This window comes from Scyliorhinus torazame, chromosome 19 (assembly GCF_047496885.1).
Source record: "Scyliorhinus torazame isolate Kashiwa2021f chromosome 19, sScyTor2.1, whole genome shotgun sequence".
NCBI classification, from domain to species: Eukaryota; Metazoa; Chordata; class Chondrichthyes; order Carcharhiniformes; family Scyliorhinidae; genus Scyliorhinus; species Scyliorhinus torazame.
Genome location: NC_092725.1, coordinates 42,098,667 through 42,118,542, shown reverse-complemented (window position 1 = coordinate 42,118,542; position 19,876 = coordinate 42,098,667). Strand labels below are relative to the sequence as shown.

Here is a 19,876-nt window from a genome sequence, read left to right as displayed (position 1 = left end):
CTCCAAAGCCTCCACGTCCTTCCTATAATGCGGTGACCAGAACTGTACACAATACTCCAAATGCGGCCGTACCAGAGTTCTGTACAGCTGCAACATGACCTCCTGACTCCGGAACTCAATCCCTCTACCAATAAAGGCCAACACTCCATAGGCCTTCTTCACAACCCTATCAACCTGGGTGGCAACTTTCAGGGATCTAGGTACATGGACACCTAGATCCCTCTGCTCATCCACACTTCCAAGACATTTACCATTAGCCAAATATTCCGCATTCCTGTTATTCCTTCCAAAGTGAATCACCTCACACTTCTCTACATTAAACTCCATTTGCCACCTCTCAGCCCAGCTCTGCAGCTTATCTATGTCCCTCTGTAACCTGCTACATCCTTCCACACTGTCGACAACACCACCGACTTTAGTGTCGTCTGCAAATTTACTCACCCACCCTTCTGCGCCTTCCTCTAGGTCATTGATAAAAATGACAAACAGCAACGGCCCCAGAACAGATCCTTGTGGTACGCCACTTGTAACTGAACTCCATTCTGAACATTTCCCATCAACCACCACCCTCTGTCTTCTTTCAGCTAGCCAATTTCTGATCCACATCTCTCAATCACCCTCAATCCCCAGCCTCCGCATTTTCAGCAATAGCCTACCGTGGGGAACCTTATCAAACGCTTTACTGAAATCCATATACACCATATCAACTGCTCTACCCTCGTCTACCTGTTCAGTTACCTTCTCAAAGAACTCGATAAGGTTTGTGAGGCATGACCTACCCTTCACAAAGCCATGCTGACTATCCCTGATCATATTATTCCTATCTAGATGATTATAAATCTTGTCTCTTATAATCCCCTCCAAGACTTTATCCACTACAGGCGTGAGGCTCACCGGTCTATAGTTGCCGGGGTTGTCTCTGCTCCCCTTTTTGAACAAAGGGACCACATTTGCTATCCCCCAGTCCTCTGGCACTATTCCTGTAGCCAATGGTGACATAAAAATCAAAGCCAAAGGTCCAGCAATCTCTTCCCTGGCCTCCCAGAGAATCCTAGGATAAATCCCATCAGGCCCCGGGGACTTATCTATTTTCAGCCTGTCCAGAATTGCCAACACCTCTTCCCTACGTACCTCGATGCCATCTATTCTAATAGCCTGGGTCTCAGCATTCTCCTCCACAACATCCTCCGGGCAGCCTTGTGGATAGCACAATTGCTTCACAGCTCGAGGGTCCCAGGTTCGATTCCGGCTTGGGTCACTGTCTGTGCGGAGTCTGCACATCCTCCCCGTGTGCGCGTGGGTTTCCTCCGGGTGCTCCGGTTTCCTCCCACAGTCCAAAGATGTGCAGGTTAGGTGGATTGGCCATGATAAATTGCCCTTAGTGTCCAAAATTGCCCTTAGTGTTGGGTGGGGTTACTGGGTTATGGGGATAGGGCGGAGGTGATGACCTTGGGTAGGGTGCTCTTTCCAAGAGCCGGTGCAGACTCGATGGGCCGAATGGCCTCCTTCTGCACTGTAAATTCTATGATAATCTATGAACATTATCTTTTTCCTGAGTGAATACTGACGAAAAATATTCATTTAGTATCTCTTCAGACTCCACACACAACTTCCCATCCCTGTCCTTGACTGGTCCTACTCTTACCCTAGTCATTCGCTTATTCCTGACATACCTATAGAAAGCTTTTGGGTTTTCCTTGATCCTACCAGCCAAATACTTCTCATGTCCCCTCCTTGCTCGTCTTACCTCTCTCTTTAGATCCTTCCTCGCTACCTTGTAACTATCCATCGCCCCAACTGAAACTTCACACCTCATCTTCACATAGGCCTCCTTCTTCCTCTTAACAAGAGATTCCACTTCTTTGGTAAACCACGGTTCCCTCGCTCTACGCCTTCCTCCCTGCCTGACCGGTACGTACTTATCAAGAACACGCAGTAGCTGATCCTTGAACAAGCTCCACTTATCCAGTGTGCCCAACACTTGCAGCCTACTTCTCCAACCTATCCCCCCAAGAATATGAAAAAAGAATATGAGGAGTTTACTTACCGGGACCAAGGCCTTCACCACGAGGTCGAGCCCGTCAAAATGGTGGCCCAGGCTTCCAGAAGGCGCTCCTTGAACAGCAATCCCACGCACGCGAACCTGGATGCAGGCCACACGCATGCGCAGTTTTCCCGAAGATTCGACATGGAAGAAAGGCCTACTGCACATGCGCGAGTGTGGAGGGACAGCGTCATGTCGTGTCCCCGTTGCGGACACGCCCACTTAAAAGGGCAATATCCAGCTTCTGGAAAACAATGTTTAAAGTGTGCAAATACAACCACTTTGCCTCACAGTGCAGAGCTGCACTGCAAATGAAGACAAGACAGGAACACATGAACTTCAATGTAAAAAGCATAGACTCAACGGAGCACAAAAAAACCAATGATGAGTATTCCTCGGATGAGGACAACCTCGCTTGCGACAATTCATTTGGCGTGGACACGATCGAGACAATTGAGGAACATGACGCAACAATCGCCACGCCTCACACGGTCAACAGCATTGATTCCAGCAGTGAGTAGACTGCGACTGTGCAAGTCAATGACTGTCCATTAGTCTTCAAGCTTGACACTGGGGCCTCAGCTAACCTCCTCACCAATAAGGATCTCCATTCGATTCCAGGAGACCATGAAATAATACCCGCTGCGTGTTGGCTGAAGAACCACAATGGCAATCAGATCGCCTCAAAGGGATCGTGCCATCTCCAGGTGTACAACAAGACGATACGCAAGCAGCTACGATTCGAGATTGTAGACAACAATAAATCATCACCGTTAGGTGCTCAGGCCTGCAAAGACTTGCGACTGGTGCAACGCATTTACATGCACACCCAGGATCCATCAAGCCTGGAAGCTAAAATCCACAGCATGCTACAAGAATACCCCGACGTATTCAAAGGCATGGGCACCCTACTCTGCCAATACAAAATCATGCTGAAGACAGACACCAAACCCGTCATTCAGCCGCCCAGGAGGGTTCCAACTCCACTGCGGGAGAAGTTGAAAGCGGAACTCAACAGATTGGAGTCACAAGACGTAATATCGTGAGTCACACAGCCGACTGACTGGGTTAGCTCCATTGTCTGTGTTAAGAATCCTTCTGGAGATCTTCGCATATGCATAGACCCGAAAGACCTGAACCAGAACATTCGCCAGGAACACGACCCCATCCCCAAGCGTGAAGAGATCACATCTGAGATGGCGAATGCTCGTATCTTCACCAAACTCGACACCTCACAGGGATTTTGGCAGATACAGCTCGATGACTCGAGCAGATTACTGTGTACGTTCAACACGCCATTTGGACGTTTCTGCTTCAATCGCATGCCCTTTGGCATTATCTCTGCGTCAGAGATCTTCCACAGGATAATGGAGCAAATGACCGAGGGCATCGAGGGTGTCAGAGTCTATGTGAATGACATCATCATATGGTCCATCACTGAAGAAGAACACCTCTGTCGTCTGAAGAAGGTCTTTCAGAGGATTCATAAATACGGTTTGAAACTGAACCAGGCAAAATGCACATTTGCGAAGGAGTCTGTAACCTTTTTGGGTGACACCATATCATCTCAGGGTGTCAGCCCTGATGAGGCGAATATCGCTGCAATATGGACCATGAAGACGCCACACGACAAGAAGGCGGTGCTGCGATTTCTGGGCTTCGCCAACTTCCTCGGCAGGTTCTTCCCAAACCTGTCCGCACGGATGGTAGCTTTACGCAATCTCCTACGAAAGACCACTGCGTTTGAGTGGACACAACGTCACCAAAATGAATGGGTGGATCTCAAACAGCAACTAACGAGGGCACCGACCCTTGCTTTCTTTGACGCAACCAGACCCACCAAGATCTCCACTGACGCCAGCCAGGACGGGATTGGTGCCGTTCTCCTCCAACAGGCCGACCAGTCTGACTGGGTCCCAGTGGCATGCGCGTCCAGGATCATGACCGCAACTGAGTGCAGATATGCACAAATTGAAAAAGAATGTCTCGGACTCCTCACTGGGATTCTGAAGTTCCATGACTATGTGTATGGCCTGCACACGTTCATAGTGGAAACCGACCACAGACCGTTGGTCCATATCATAGACAAGGATCTAAATGACATGACACCTCGTCTGCAGCACATCATGATGAAGCTGCAAAGGTATGATTTCACCCTAGTATGCACTCCGGGAAGAGATCTTGCCATTGCCGACGCACTGTCCCGATCAATTGGCACTGACAACGCACCATCAGCCCCATCAGAGAAATCGAGGCCCAAACACAGTTATGCATGGAGAATTTGCCTGCTTCAGATGAGAAGCTTTGCCTAATCCGACAGGAGACGCAGAAAGACGCAACCTTACGGAGGGTGCTGCACCTACTCCAGCACGGTTGGACAAGGGGACAATGTCCACAATTTCAGAATGTCAAGTCAGAACTGATTGAAGTTGACGGCCTGCTGCTACGCAATACGCAGATTGTGATTCCGGCCACACTCCGCGCCGAGATGCTACGTAAGATTCATGAAGGCCACCTAGGAATTGAGAAATGCAAAAGGCGATCACGACAGGCTGTGTACTGGCCCGGCATGAATCAAGACATAACGGACATGGTCATGACATGTGACACCTGTCAAAGACATCAACCCGCACAGTGTAAAGAACCACTGCAGCAACACAAACTCACAATGGTGCCGTGGACAAAAGTGGGCATTGACCTATTTCATGCCACAGGACGTGATTACATCTTGATCATGGACTATTACTCAAACTATCCGGAGGGACTGAAACTCCATGATCTCACATCTTCATCTGTCATCAAGGCATGCCAGGAGACATTCGCGCGACATGGAATCCTGCGTGTGGTGATGTCAGATAATGGTCCCTGCTTCGCGAGCTGGGAATGGAAAGAGTTCTCAGACCGCTACAGCTTTCGGCATGTAACATCCAGTCCGCGCTACCCACAGTCAAATGGGAAAGTGGAAAAGGGTGTCCACATTGTTAAACAACTTATTAGCAAGGCAACAGATTCACGCTCGGACATCAACCTAGCGCTGTTGTCCTAACGAGCAACCCCATTGCGCTCAGGACTTTCACCAGCACAGATGCTCTTCGGCAGGGACATCCGGACATCCATCCCGGCGATTCAATTCCGAGACCCCGATAACGCTCTGGTACTCGACAAAATGCGGGTACTATGGTCCAAACAAAAACAATACTACGATCGACATGTGATTGCACTCAAGCCACTGAACATGGGCGACATCGTCAGGATCAGGGACCCAGAAGGTGGATGGTCTGAGCCAGCCACGGTGATCAGGCAGGAGGCACTGTGGTCTTACATGATCAAGTCGTCGGCGGGAGTACTCTTTCGCCGTAACCGCCGGAATCTGTTATTGCTTCGGCCGACAACACCGGTGTTTCCCACACTGGACTTGACCAAGTCCATTAGTCCACAGGACATTCCTCGCCTCACAACGCCAGACAGTCCTCTTGATGACATCAAACCGTCATCCCCACCACCACCGTTAAGACGCTCCAACAGAAGCACCTGACCAGCTAGATTTGTAGCGACCCTTCAACACACCCACAAGACAAATATGAACATTTCTCACGATGGACTCATAACACTGTCAATTGTTTCTGTATTACTTTATCATTTTCGCAGTGTGCAGCTTTGCTTATTCTCACCACTTGTTATGTACAGTTTTCTTGAGGCCAGTCTAGAAAACATATCAAGTCAAAAGCGGGGGTGGGATGTAGTGATCTGTACATCTGTACATACATCTGCAAATACACCAGGGACTGCAGCACAGATGTGGCAGCCACAGCATCACTAGAGGGAGCATCAGAGACGGGTATAAAGGGTCGAGCCCAAGGCAGAATCCGCCTCTTTGAGAAGCACAGAGCTAGGGAACAGCAGCACACAGGGATAGCTTAGCATAGGCAGTTTACCTTAGTTTCACTGGTGATACCTCTTGACTGTTTTACGACTCGTTGAGCTCCGGAAGCAGAACGACCCCTTTGAATAAAGTGTTAGTGTTAACTGTAAGTGTACAGTCGTTATTCAGAATTAGAGAATAACATAAGGCCAAGGTATCTTTCCTTAAATAATGGGACCAAAACTGTATTCCAGGTATGGCCTTACTGCTGCCTTGTATGGTTTTCGCAAGACTTCCGTATTTTTATACTCCATTCACATTCTCTGTGGCACCCTTGTTAAATGCATCTCTAATTTCCTGTTTAATGCCATTCCCTACCTTGCAATTACTGTTTGGAGGCCTATAGATAACTCCCACTAATGTTGTCAACCCCTTGTTGCTTCTTAGCTCCACTCAAACTGATGCTACATTTGGATTTTCTGAACCAATACCCTCTCTCACATTTGCACTGATTTCACCCTTAATTAACAACACCACCCCATCCCTTTTCCCTTTTTGTCTGTCCATCCTAAATATCGACGTTCGGTTCCCAGCCTTCATCACTATATCTTCCTCTCGTTACGGGGACGAAAACTGTTCACAGTATTCCAGGTGCAGTCTAACTAGACGGGTTGAGACATCGGAACCGCATTTTGAGCAGTCTGATGCACTGCTCAATTACAGCCCGGGTGGCTGCAGAGGCCTCACTGTATCGGGTCCCACCCTATTTCCGTCCCGAGTTCTTTCTCCCATTATTCCCGTATTCATCCAGTGGGGATTGTGTCCTTCCTAATCGTCATCTGCACAGGTTCCTGTTCCTGTTCAGGTCCATACCGATCTACATCCCCAAGGCCTTTTTCACCACGATAGATAAGCTGATTATGGTATTTGTGTGGGGTAGGAGGTGGGGGGGTGGGGTGGGGGGGGTGGGGGGGTGGGGGGAATCCCCCCCAAAATCCAACAAAGAAACCTGGGGAGATTGCCCGCGTCCAGTAGCTCCTCTAGCATTGTGTGTCTCGGGGCCCATCGGTAATCTGGCGTCTCCTTGCAGAGAAAGTTTGTAACCTGTAGTTGTCGGAGTTTGTTTCCATTAGCTGCAGTCTCTCCGTCAATTCTTCTAAAGTCATTAGCCTGCCCTCTTTGTAAAAGTCCCAAACAGTCAGTGTTCCCCCATCCTGTCTCCTCCTCTTAAAGCTGGCACCGAGCATGGCAGGTGTGAATCTATGGTTGCCGCAGATGGGGGCCATGGTGGACATTTCAGTCAAGCCGAAGTGCTGCCTCATCTGGTTCCAGGTTCTGAGGGTGGCTACCACCACTGGGCTTGTTGAGTGTTTTGTTGGTGGGGATGGGACTGCCGCCGTGGCGAGAGCCCAAAGAATCGTCCATGTACTGGAGCTCTCCTCCAACCTCACCCATTCAGTGTCTGGTTCTTTCCCCTTGCCCTCACTCTTTCTGCCATGACTGCCCAGTGGTAGTATGTAGGTTTGGGAAGGCCAGGCTCAAGGGATAAAAAGCCCCTCCCACCCAGCCTCAAATTCCCACCTAGCTTCAAATTCCCAGCTCCCAAACTCACTCTTGGATGTGTCTCACTCTCTGGCTCACTGGGAGTGAATTTCATGCAAAATTACTCTGTGCCTTCCTTATCGTTGTCTCCCTTGCTATCTGCCTAGACCGTTCTTATGGACAAACTTGTGTGCTTCTGCAGGGGCAGTAAAGTAATGATCCTTGCCCTGATATATTACCCAGCTTCCTTAATTTAATTTTGTTTTTGTACAGGGCCGATTTTGCCTGATTAAATTCCACCCTGTGCTTTACCAGGTCCGCCCCAATGTAGACTCTGATTTTATTGTCCCTCCCAGTTGCAAGCCTTCGTCTGTCTGGCCCAGCGAAGGATCCTTTCCCGGTTCTGGTATCTGTGCAGCTTGGCAATGATGGCTGTCGGCTGCTGTCCCACCTTGGGTTTCAGCCAGAGCGAGCTGTGAGCCCTGTCAATCTCCGGTGGCTTGGGGAAGCTGTCTCTCCCCACTAGGTTGCCCAGTATTTGAGCTATGTAGTCAGTCGGATCCCTGCCCTCGGTCCCTCTGGCAGGCCCACTATTCTGACGTTCTGCCACCTCGACTGATTTTCTTGGTCCTCGATCTTCCCTTTCAGGCTGCCCTGGAGTGCCACCAACTTCCAGGGCGCCGATTCGATCACTCTGGCCCATTGATGTTTTTTCCAGCTCCGTTATTGTGCTGTCCTGGGCCTCCAATATATTTCCCATCCTGTCGAGGGCATGGTGGCAGTGCCTGCCCCACTGCAACCTTGACTGCTGCCTTTACCTCGGCCTGAATATCGTCTCTCATCTCCCTCAGTTCCCCGGTGAAGAACGTTTTCCATCCATCTGGTGGTGGGGGTGCGGCTGGGGTGGTTTGCTTTTCGGGCCGCCGGTCTCCCCCTCTCGGGGGTGGGCGGGTACCCTTCGCCTGGTGGGTCTGCTGACCCGCTTTCTCGCCACTCTTGGCCCTTGCCATAGCTCTTGGTGTTCCCTGCGGTCTCTTGAGCTTCAGTTCCTCCACTGGCGCACTGAAAGAATGCCAGCCATTGCACAACTGGAAAATCATAGAATCATAGAATTTACAGTGCAGAAGGAGGCCATTCGGCCCATCGAGTCTGCAGCAGCTCTTTGAAAGAGCACCCTACCCAAGCCCACACCTCCACCCTATCCCCATAACTCAGTAACCCCACCCAACACTAAGGGCAATTTTGGACACTAAGGGCAATTTATCACGGCCAATCCACGTAACCTGCACATCTTTGGACTGTGGGAGGAAACCGGAGCACCCGGAGGAAACCCACGCAGACACGGGGAGAACGTGCAGACTCCGCACAGACAGTGACCCAAGCCGGGAATCGAACCTGGGACCCTGGAGATGTGAAGCAATTGTGCTAACCACTATGATACAGTGCTGTCCAAATCCTGGCCTATGTCAGATCTTCAACCTGGACCGAGTTAGTGACTTAAGGGGCTAACACCGGAGCCACATGGAACACAATCTATTCCAATGAAAAAAAGTGCGGGATTTGCCGGGTCCGTGATTGACATTCGGGAGGCTGACAAGCTGTAGCTGCACATATACACTTCACTCCCCACAAACACCATCCTAGCCAACAAGATGGCACTGGTTTCGCTGGAGTGCACCCATCCCGGTGATGGGTCGGCTGGGGTCAGAGGGCACCTGGGGGGGTGTCCTGGGGGAGACACCTATATGACCCGTGGCCATAAATTCACAGTGGGCAGTCAGCAGCATGCATAGCTGTATGGCTGCCATGAAGGCTGCAGCAATAGTGTTCCATGCCCATCCACCCCGACCCCACAGCCCACCTCCTGGTCACCTCGCTACTCCCCCCGGCCCTGGCAGAAGCCCCTCTAGCCAGCGGCACAATATCAGCAAACTATGGCGAAGCTGGGCACTTTCCGTACCCCGTCTCTCTCCCTCAGCAGCCAGGGCTGTCGGGTATTCACCCAAAGGAGGCAGAGAATTGCGGAGGGGCCGGAGAATACCGGGTCAGGCCCGTTAATGATATGCCAAGGGTGTTTACTGTACATGCGTTCTGGAACGCATTGACGCCACTGTCGAATCGCCGAAGAATTGCGATTTGGTGTGAAACTGGCGCCGGCCATGATTTCGGCATCAAAAACGATTCTCCGCCCAATCGCGATTCCAACATCGTCCGATGGAGAATTCCGTCCCAATGCTTTTTGTCTCCCTTCTTCAGATCTACCTCGCCAGATCAACAATACACGAGAAATTACAAAATAGGACTTTATCAAAAATGGAGATGCCACTGGCCTGTTTCAATGTTTATTACAAAAGCTGAGGATTACAGAACAATGTTTTTGTTAAAAAAAAATTTCGATTTTAGTTTTCAGCACTTTTTATCCTGAATTTTGATAATTTGTCTAAGTTTTTAACTTTATTTTGTAATTTGGGAATGAAAACACAATAATTTTACTCAGTGACCATCTTCATCACAATTCTGGTTGACGACAGAAACATTGATGAAATGCTGTTATGGTTAGTAAGAAGAAATAACTTAAACTAAACAAGAGTTAAAGTTGATGCACGATCAATGACCACTAAAGCGAGGTTGTAGTCCAACTGAAGGGTTTAATAAACTAGATGTTTCCCCCAGCAGCTCAGGTACAGAAAGAAGGCTGCTGGGGCGGCACGGGCGGCTTGCAGGGCGGAGCTACCATACAGCTTGACCAATAGGAAACATATAATATCTACCAATGGTGTTCCAGCATTACCAGGTACCGTAATACCTCAACACAGACTACCACAAATGTGTTTCTAACACTCTCTCATTTCTGATCTAGATGATCCAGATCGTGGAGTTGGTGCAATAATCTACAACAAGAGACACAGCATTGTAAGTGAATTTTAAATTCATTAACGGATTGTGACCATTAATGGTGAGACCAGTCACCATTTGGGAAGTGATCATTGCAGCCCCTTAGCAACATTTAAAGATTCCAAGGTCTTGAAGCCAGCTTTCTCTGCAGGTTTATAGTTTGGAATGCACTTGTCTAGAATTAGGGAACAGCGACCCCGACTACGAGACCAGGCCCAACTCAACCCCAAGAGACCCGCACAGCGACCCGACCCGGAGAGGCCTACCCGACCTACCTGGAGATGGAAGAAAGGAAAATCCACATGGAGGCCCGACCGGGCCTACATCAAGACCCGGCCCCAGGATCACCCAGGGAGTGAACAGACCATGGGACCCAGTCTAACCTGCCTCAGGAAGCCCCTGCCAAGACTCAGGACCCCCAAAACGACAGAGACCACGCGCGAGGACCCGAACGCACTGCAAGGTATTTCCGTACCCGCAGAATGCCGGGACCCATTCGGGTCGCAAACATGCCCCCCAGCAACCCCTCGACCTCAACCAGCGCCCACGACCCTGCCAGACGTGACCCCAGAAACGTAACCAGCGCCCCGGTCCCCGCCAGCGCCCTGACCCCGCCAGGCGCACCCACCTACCTTCCACAAGGTCAGGACCTCTCGCATCGGATCCCAGGACCATCCAGCCGCAGCCACCATCCAAGGAAGCGAGGGAAACGTGGTGGTCTGCAGGTGAGACTGAAGCAACGCGTTTTCAAGACCCCTCTCCCAGCATACACCTGGCAAACGTCCAAGCGATCGAAAACAAGCTGGATGAACTTAACGCTAGACTTACCTCTCAGGGGGAAGTAAGAGACTGCTGTGTGTTCTGTTTCACAGAGACATGGCTCCCCCCGTCTCACCGGACTGTGCCATACAACCTGAAGGCTCATCAATTCACCGGGCGGACCACACCGTGAAATCAGGCGAAGCAAAGGGTGGAGGGGTTCATCAACTTGTCCTGCTGTTTGGATGTGGCGACCCTGGTGACCTATTGCTCCCCGGACCTGGAATACCTGACCATGAAGTGCCACCCATACTATCTTCCATGTGAGTTCACTTCAGCCATTATCACAGCGGTCTACATCCCACCCCAGGTAGAAGTGAGGAAGGCGCTGGACGAACTGTACACAGTTATAAACAACTACGAAACAGAACACCCGGACACCTTGTTCATCGTGGCTGGGGACTTCAACAAGGCCAACCTCAAGAGTGTACTGCCAAAATTCCACCAGCCCATCTCCTGTCCCACCAGAGGCGACAACACTCTTGACCACTGCTACTCAAAAATCAAGGTTGCCTACCATTCCATTCCCCGACCGCACTTTGGGAAATCAGACCATAAGACGGTGCTCATTCTCCCGGCATACAAGCAGAAACTTAAGCGAGAGACTACGGCTAAGAAGGTCGTGCAGTGCTGGTCCAAGGAAACAGAAGAGTTCTTACGTGACTGCTTAGAGACAGTGGACAGGTCCAGATTTAAGAACTCAGTGACCAACTTAAATGAGTATGCCACCACCGTCACAGACCTCATCAGCAAATGGGTGGACGACTGGGTGCCAAAGAAAGCAGTACGTACGTTCCCCAACTGGAAACCATGGCTCAATCGCGAGATTGACTCTCGACTGAAGGACAGGTCTGAAGCGTTCAAATCAGACGACCCTGAACTATACAAGAAATCCAGGTACGACCTCCGCAAAGCCATCCGAGATGCCAGGAGAGAACATCAAACCAAGCTGGAGTTGCAGACAGACTCTCGGCGGTTGTGGCAAGGCCTAAACAACATAACGGGAAACAAAGCGAAGCCGAGCAGTATCTCTTGCAGCAGCGCACCCCTCTCCAATGAACTCAATGCATTCTATGCTCGGTTCGAGCAGGAAACCAACAATCCGCTGTCGAGTGCCCCAGCAGCCCATAACTCACCCATAGCCACCATCACAGCTTCCAAAGTCAGATCGGCCTTCCTGAAAGTGAACTCTCGGAAGGTGACGGGCCCGGACGGGATCCCTGGTCGTGCACTCAGAGCCTGCACTGACCAGCTGGCAGATGTGTTCACGGACATCTTTAACCTGTCCCTACTGCACTCCGACGTCCCCACCTACTTCAAGACCACCATCATACCGGTGCCAAAGAAGAACCAGGCAACGTGCCTCAATGACTACCGTCCGGTGGCCCTGACTTCAGTCAGATTGAAGTGTTTTGAGAGGTTGGTCATGAAACGCATCACCTCCATACTCCCAGAATAATCCACTGCAATTCGCATACTGCCGCAACCGGTCCATAGCAGATGCCATTTCCCTGGCCCTACACTCATCCCTAGAGCATCTCGACAACAAGGACTCCTACATCAGACTCCTATTTATTGACTACAGCTCCGCCTTCAACACCATAATCCCAGCCAAGCTCATATCAAAGCTCCAAAACCTAGGACTTGGCACTGCAACTGGATCCTCGATTTTCTGACCCACAGACCACAATCAGTAAGAATAAACAACAACACCTCCTCCACAATAGTCCTCAATGCCGGGGCCCTGCGTACTTAACCCCCTACTCTACTCCCTGTACACATCCGACGACGTGGCAAAATTAGGTTCCAACTCCATCGACAAGTTTGCTGACGATACAACCATAGTGGGCCGGATCTCGAATAACGACGAGTCAGAATACAGGAGGGAGATAGAGAACCTAGTGGAGTGGTGTAGTGACAACAATCTCTCCCTCAATGCCAGCAAAACTAAAGAGCTGGTAATTGACTTCAGGAAGCAAAGTACTGTACACACCCCTGTCAGCATCAACGGGGCCGAGGTGGAGATGGTTAGCTGTTTCAAATTCCTAGGGGTGCACACCTCCAAAAATCTGTCCTGGTCAACCCATATCGACGCTACCACCAAGAAAGCACAACAGCGCCTATACTTCCTCAGGAAACTAAGGAAACTTGACATGTCCACATTAACACTTACCAACTTTTACAGATGCACCATAGAAAGCATCCTATCTGGCTGCATCACAGCCTGGTATGGCAACTGCTCGACCCAAGACCGCAAGAAATTTCAGAGTCATGAACACCGCCCAGTCCATCACACGAACCTGCCTCCCATCCACTGACTCTATCTACACCTCCCGCTGCCTGGGGAAAGCAGGCAGCATAATCAAAGATCCTTCCCACCCGGCTTACTCACTCTCCCAACTTCTTCCATCGGGCAGGAGATACAGAAGTCTGAGAACACGCACGAACAGACTCAAAAACAGCTTCTTCCCAGCTGTTACCAGACTCCTAAACAACCCTCTTATGGACTGACCTCATCTAACACTACACCCCTGTATGCTTCACCCAATGCCGATGTGTACGTAGTTACATTGTGTAACCTGTGTTGCCCTATTATGTCTTTTCTTTTATTTCCTTTTCTTTTCATGTACTTAATGTCTGTTGAGCTGCTCGCAGAAAAATACTTTTCACTGTACCTTGGTGCACGTGATAATAAACAAATCCAATCCAATCTAATCCCTTGCTGAGGTGGAGAGTTATTGCTTTGGTTCTTTTCCCTGTAAGGGTCTGGTACTGTGTCACCTAGGGCTGTAAATTTGTAAGACAATTTGGATTTCAATCTCGATTGTACAAAGACTCTTGTTGTTGATGAGACAATGCAGTTTGCTCCTCATTGTGGATATTCAGCTGGGAACACTCTGAGGGAGGAGGCTGCTCTTCAGGCCCTATTGTACTGACAATTTACACCACTTCCTCACACTCCTTTGCTTCAATAATTAGTTGCCTGCCTGCTCTTACTGTCCAGTTGATTAAAATGTTGAACTGGGGAAATTCTTCAGTATTATGGAAGGAGACCTTCATTGGCGTTGCTGGCTGGGCCAGCATCGGTTGCTCATCTCTAATTGCCCTTGAATTGAGTGTCTTGCTCGGCCATTTCAGTGGAGGACAGATAATCATAGAATTTACAGTGCAGAAGGAGGCCATTTGGCCCATCGAGTCTGCACCGGCCCTTAGGAAAGAACACCCCACTTAAGCCCACGCCTCCACACTATCCCCAGCAACCCCACCTAACCTTTTCTGGACACTAAGGGCAATTTATCACGGCCAATCCACCTAACCTGCACATCTTTGGACTTTGGGAGGAAACCGGAGCACCAGGAGGAAACCCACGCATACACGGGGAGGATGTGCAGACTCCGCACAGACAATGACCCAAGCAGGGAATCGAATCTGGGACCCTGGAGTTGTGAAGCAATTGTGCTAACCACTGTGTTACCATGCTGCCCAAGTGTGAGACTGAAGTCGCATGTTGGCCCGGCTTGGATCATTGTCTGTGCGGAGTCTGCACGTTCTCCCCGTCTCTGCATGGGATTCCTCCGGGTGCTCCGCTTTCTTCCCACAAGTCCCAAAAGATGTGCTCGTTAGGTGAATTGGACATTCTGAATTCTCCCTCTGTGACCCGAACAGGCGCCGGAGTGTAGAGACTAGGGGATTTTCACAGTAACTTCATTGCAGTGTTAATGTAAGCCTACTTGTGACACTAATAAAATTATTATTATAATATGCAGCTGCAGCTGGTCAGCCTCCCAGGTGTCAATCACAGACCCGGCGAATCCCTCACCATTTCGCAATGGAATCGATTGTGTTCCACAGTGCTTGCCCCACCACAGTCGCTGAATCGGTCCAGTGCAGCATTAGTTTTGCTGTCGTGGATCCATGAATCCTGTCCCGGCGTCAACACCGAGGTCGTAATCTTCACAAAATGGAACAAATTTCCTCAGTAAGTGTGTTTATCCCCGTGTCTCCCGGCACTCACAGTGCCGAGAACCACGTGACCAATCAACGCGACTCGCATTGAACAAGGGGCCTGAATGGGGAATGCGCGGCTAAGGCCACACACATCACTTCCTCACACTCCTGTGCTTCAATAATTCGTCGTCTGTCTGCTCTTACTGTCCAGTTGATTGAAATGTTGAACTGCTGTCAGACTTCAGTATCAGGGAAGGAGACCACAGGATGGTTATTTACAATGTGGAGTTCCGCTCTCTGGAACTCCCCATTGTAGTGAGAGATCGGGCGTCCCGATCTCTGAGGCCCCCAAAACAATCCCCGCCCAGCCCCCGCCCAAACGCAATGTAGGAGGATGCCCGGCCCAGTTCACCCGCACAACATCCATGCCGGGCAACCTCAGCCCGATCACACGTGTGCAAAAATGCGAGCTTCGCATCTTGGCAGTGCCAAACTGGCAACCTGGTGGCACTGCCAAGGTGCCAGGCTGACACCACCAAGGTACCCAAGTGGCACCAGCAGTAACAAGGCATGCAGCTGGCGGCCTCCAATCCCCTTGCAGACCCCCATGAGTGCCGCTCCATCTGATGCCAGTTTGTGGGGACCAGTACAAATGGCACTCGCCCTAGACCTCTGAGGCGAAGGGGTTGAATCCCAAACCCTCAGGTACCTCAGGAATCTGTACATTAGAGCGAGGGTAGCTGCCTTGCTCTAATATGCAGATTTGCTAAAAAATGATTCCGCCTATTGTGGGCAGGATTCACCTCACAACATCTCGTGAGATTGCGTTGAATCTCACAAAGTATTGCGAACCGGATAGATCCCGGAAGCGGGGTCTCCCAGTTTTCAACGCTGCACTGGGGAGAGCTATGTTTCCAGCGCAGCATGGCCATAAGATTGGATCAGGAACGGAGAATCCCGCCAACTAATTCTGGTGCCATTTACACATAACCAGGACCTGTTTAAGGGCAGGGACGCTCTTACTAGAGATAGCAACAATTGTAGAAACAGAACTGGCTGATAGATACATTCCGGATACATTCATGGAGCAAAGATTGTGGAGAAGAACCACAAGGAGAGGGAATTGAAAAGAAGCTGATGAAGATCATCGGCCTGATTTTCCAATCAACCCCTAATCGAAATACAACCAGCAGCTTTTGGTAATTTTTATCTCCACAGCACCAAGCATGTGATAAAAGAAGAAACAAACAGATAGAGACTCAAAATCACAACAGTGGGAAGAGATAGAGAGAGAGAGCAACATGAGGACATCAAAGACAATGAACCTCCTCTGTCAGGGCAATGTATCAGCTCGCAGGGGTGAGTTGTATTCAGCTGCTGTCAACTTTAATTACTATAACTGTTCTTAAATGTGTTATTTCTTGCAGATTGGGGCTGGTTACAACGGCTATATTAAGAAAGCAACATATGGAAATTTCCCTCGCTCAGTTGATAAATCCAGTTCCATGGTTCATGCAGAAGTCAATGCTCTTCTGTTCAGGTAGAGTCTCTGCTCTCTGTCCATTAAATGTACCACCCATGACAGCTATTAATAATGTCATGGGAGTGTCTCTTTAAGAAAGATTTTTGTCTCATCACATGGCTTCAGTGATGTTATTTTGTAGGTGGAGCTGTGCTGTGACTGTGAGGTTTTTTGTTTCACTTTCAGTTTTGACTGCTGTGGACTACAGACAGAGAAAATAAGGCCTGTCTCTCTCTATTTTCATTTTAAAGAGTTGTTCCAGAAAATAAACATTGATTATAGCTACCTGCTTTGGTCATTTTCTTTTCGGAAGGGTTTAAACCTGCTGGTGAGATTGGGTCAGAATCTCAGGGAAAGCCAGTCTTATTTAAGTGAGAATGCAGAGCGCTGGGCTACGCCCTTGAAAAGGGATTTTTGGTTTATGGAATTTTGTTTTTTTATTGGAACAGTTAAGGGGGAATTCATTACGTGTAATACATAGATTACTGAGGGGTGTCTTTATGTTTGTAATTGATAACAATTCTTGCATATATATATATGTTAACTAAGTTCTTAGAATAAAACTTATTTTGATTAAAGTGTCTAGGAAGACTGTTGAATCACACTTGAAGGGTAGGCTTTTGTGCTCATCCGAGCCAAATTCAACAAAAAGTTTGTAGGTCAGGTGGATTTCATAATATACTTTGGAGTTTCTAAACCCTGGCCCATAACAACAATAGGCTTATTTGCTGAATATCCTGTGGATTGTCACGATTTGAGCCGCAGTCAATGAGTTAACTGAGATCAGAGAATGTGACTGAAGAGTCATAAATATTGCGCTCCGTGTCTCTGGCAAGAAAGGAGAAAAAGTAGCTGGACTATATGTACCGAATCTCTGTTCTAATCTCTGTTCTATTAGAAAGATTCGAGAATCCCCTGTGAGGGGAAACATTCTCTCAGCATCTACCCTGTCAAGTCCCCTTCTTATGTTTATATTGAGTTCTTCCACAATCCGCTGTTCAGTCAGGGTGATTGCACCGACTGCTGCCAGAATTTACCTCAGTGACACCTCTCTCTGCTGCCCTCTGCTGAATGACAAAGAACAAAGAACAATACAGCACAGGAATAGGCCCTTCAGCCCTCCAAGCCTCTACCGGTCATGATACCACCCTGGCCAAACCCTCAGCATTTTCTTGTACCGTATCCCTCTGTACTCATCCAATCCATTTGTTTGTCAGGATGCTTTCTGAATGCTGATAATGTATCTCCTTCCACAATCTCCCCTGGCAACGCGTTCCAGGCACTCACCACCCTCTGTGTAAAAAACCTGCCTTGCACATCGCCTCTAAACTTTGCCCCGCGGACCTTAAACCTATGCCACCTGGTGACTGACCCCTCCACCCTGGGAAAGAGTGTCTGCCCATCTACTCTATCCATGCCCCTCATAATCTTGTAGACCCCTATCAGGTCACCCCTCAATCTCCGCTTTACTAATGAAAACAGTCCGAGTCTATTCAGCCTCTCCACATAGCTAGCACCTTCCAGGCCAGGCAACATCCTGGTAAACCTCCTGTGCACCCTCTCCAAAAACGTCTATATCCTTCTGGTAGTGTGGCGACCAGAATTGTGCGCAATATTCCAAGTGCAGCCTTACCAAGGTTCTATATAACCGTAGCATAACTTGCCAGTTTTTATATTTGATGCCCCATCCAATGAAGGCAAGCATTCCGTATGTTTTCTTGACTACCTTGTCCACAGACTTTCAAAGATCTGTGGATCTGCACGCCCAGATTTCTCTAACTTTCAATATTCTTAAGAGTTTTGCCATTTACTGTATATTTCCCCTCTATGTTAGACCTACCAAAATGTATTACCTCACATTTGACGTTGCTCTTCCACTCTCTGTTGGATGCTTTTCCTCCTCTTTGGTTAGAGGAGGAGTGAAAGATGGAAACACCACAGTCATTATAGGAAGGACGTGGAAGCTTTGGAACGGGTGCAGAGGAGATTTACCAGGATGTTGCCTGGTATGGAGGGAAAATCTTATGAGGAAAGGCTGATGGACTTGACGTTGTTTTCGTTAGAGAGAAGAAGGTTAAGAGGAGACTTAATAGACGCATACAAAATGATCAGAGGGTTAGATAGGGTGGACAGTGAGAGCCTTCTCCCGCGGATGGAAATGGCTAGCACGAGGGGACATAGCCTTAAACTGAGGGGTAATAGATATAGGTCAGAGGTAGGTTCTTTTTGCAAAGAGTGGTGAGGGCGTGGAATGCCCTACCTGCAGTAGTATCATTCTATGTAATGTAATGTTTGTGGCTTACCGTTCCTTGACACCGAGTTCTTCTCCGATCCGCTGTTCCGTCATGGTGACTGCCCGACTGGTCCCAGAATGCACCTCTGTGATGTCTCTCTGTTGTTCTCTGCTGGATACTTTGATGTCTTGCTGCTGCCTTCTGCTGGAAGCTTTTCCTCCTGTTTATCACTGGAGGGTTTGTTGCGCAATCTGCTGTTTAGTCATGGTGACTGGGCCGACTGCTCCCAGTGACGTCTCTCTGCTGGATGAACAAAGAACAAAGAAAAGTACAGCACAGGAACAGACCCTTCGGCCCTCCAAGCCTGCGCCGACCATGCTGCCCGACTAAACTAAAATCTTCTACACTTCCGCGATCCGTATCCCTCTATTCCCATCATATTCATGTATTTGTCAAGATGCCCCTTAAATGTCACTATCATCCCTGCCTCCACCACCTCCTTCGGCAGCGAGTTCCAGGAACCCACTACGCTCTGTGTAAAACACTTGCCTCATACATCTCCTCTGAACCTTGCCCTCGCACCTTAAACCTATGCCCCCTAGTAATTGACCCCTCCACCCTGGGAAAAAGTTGCTGACTATCGATGGTGCTTTGACGTCTTTCTGCTGCCCTCTGCTGGATACTTTGATGTCTCTGCTGCCCTCTGCTGGACAGCTGCTCCTCTCAGCGTCCAGTATCCAACACTTCCTGTGTCTGCTGAAAACCATCCCACTCTGGTTGGACCCAATTACTGTCTGTAGCCGAGCAGAATATGAACTTTGGCCAATTAATTGGCCACCAGCCAGCCAGCCAAACCGAATCCCTCCGATCTCTCAGGTGACAAAAAGTCTGAGTTTTTCTGTTCAGACACTAAACCTCCATAGCACAGTGTACCATTTTGCAACTTTTGATTTCCTCACTTCCTCTGCTTGACTTAAAGATATAGGTCCATTAAATATCCATCAATCAAA

General features: G+C 49.2%; 1 protein-coding gene across 1 annotated transcript in view; it reads left to right on the top strand.

Moving 5' to 3' along the window:
• LOC140396662 (cytidine and dCMP deaminase domain-containing protein 1-like) overlaps nt 1-19,876 on the top strand; it is a 209,376-nt gene that overhangs the window by 22,460 nt on the left and 167,040 nt on the right. Inside the window, exons 2-3 of the mRNA XM_072485457.1 lie at nt 10,309-10,361; nt 16,538-16,650. Coding sequence (XP_072341558.1) covers nt 10,309-10,361; nt 16,538-16,650 — 166 coding nt within the window. The remainder of the gene's footprint in view (nt 1-10,308; nt 10,362-16,537; nt 16,651-19,876) is intronic.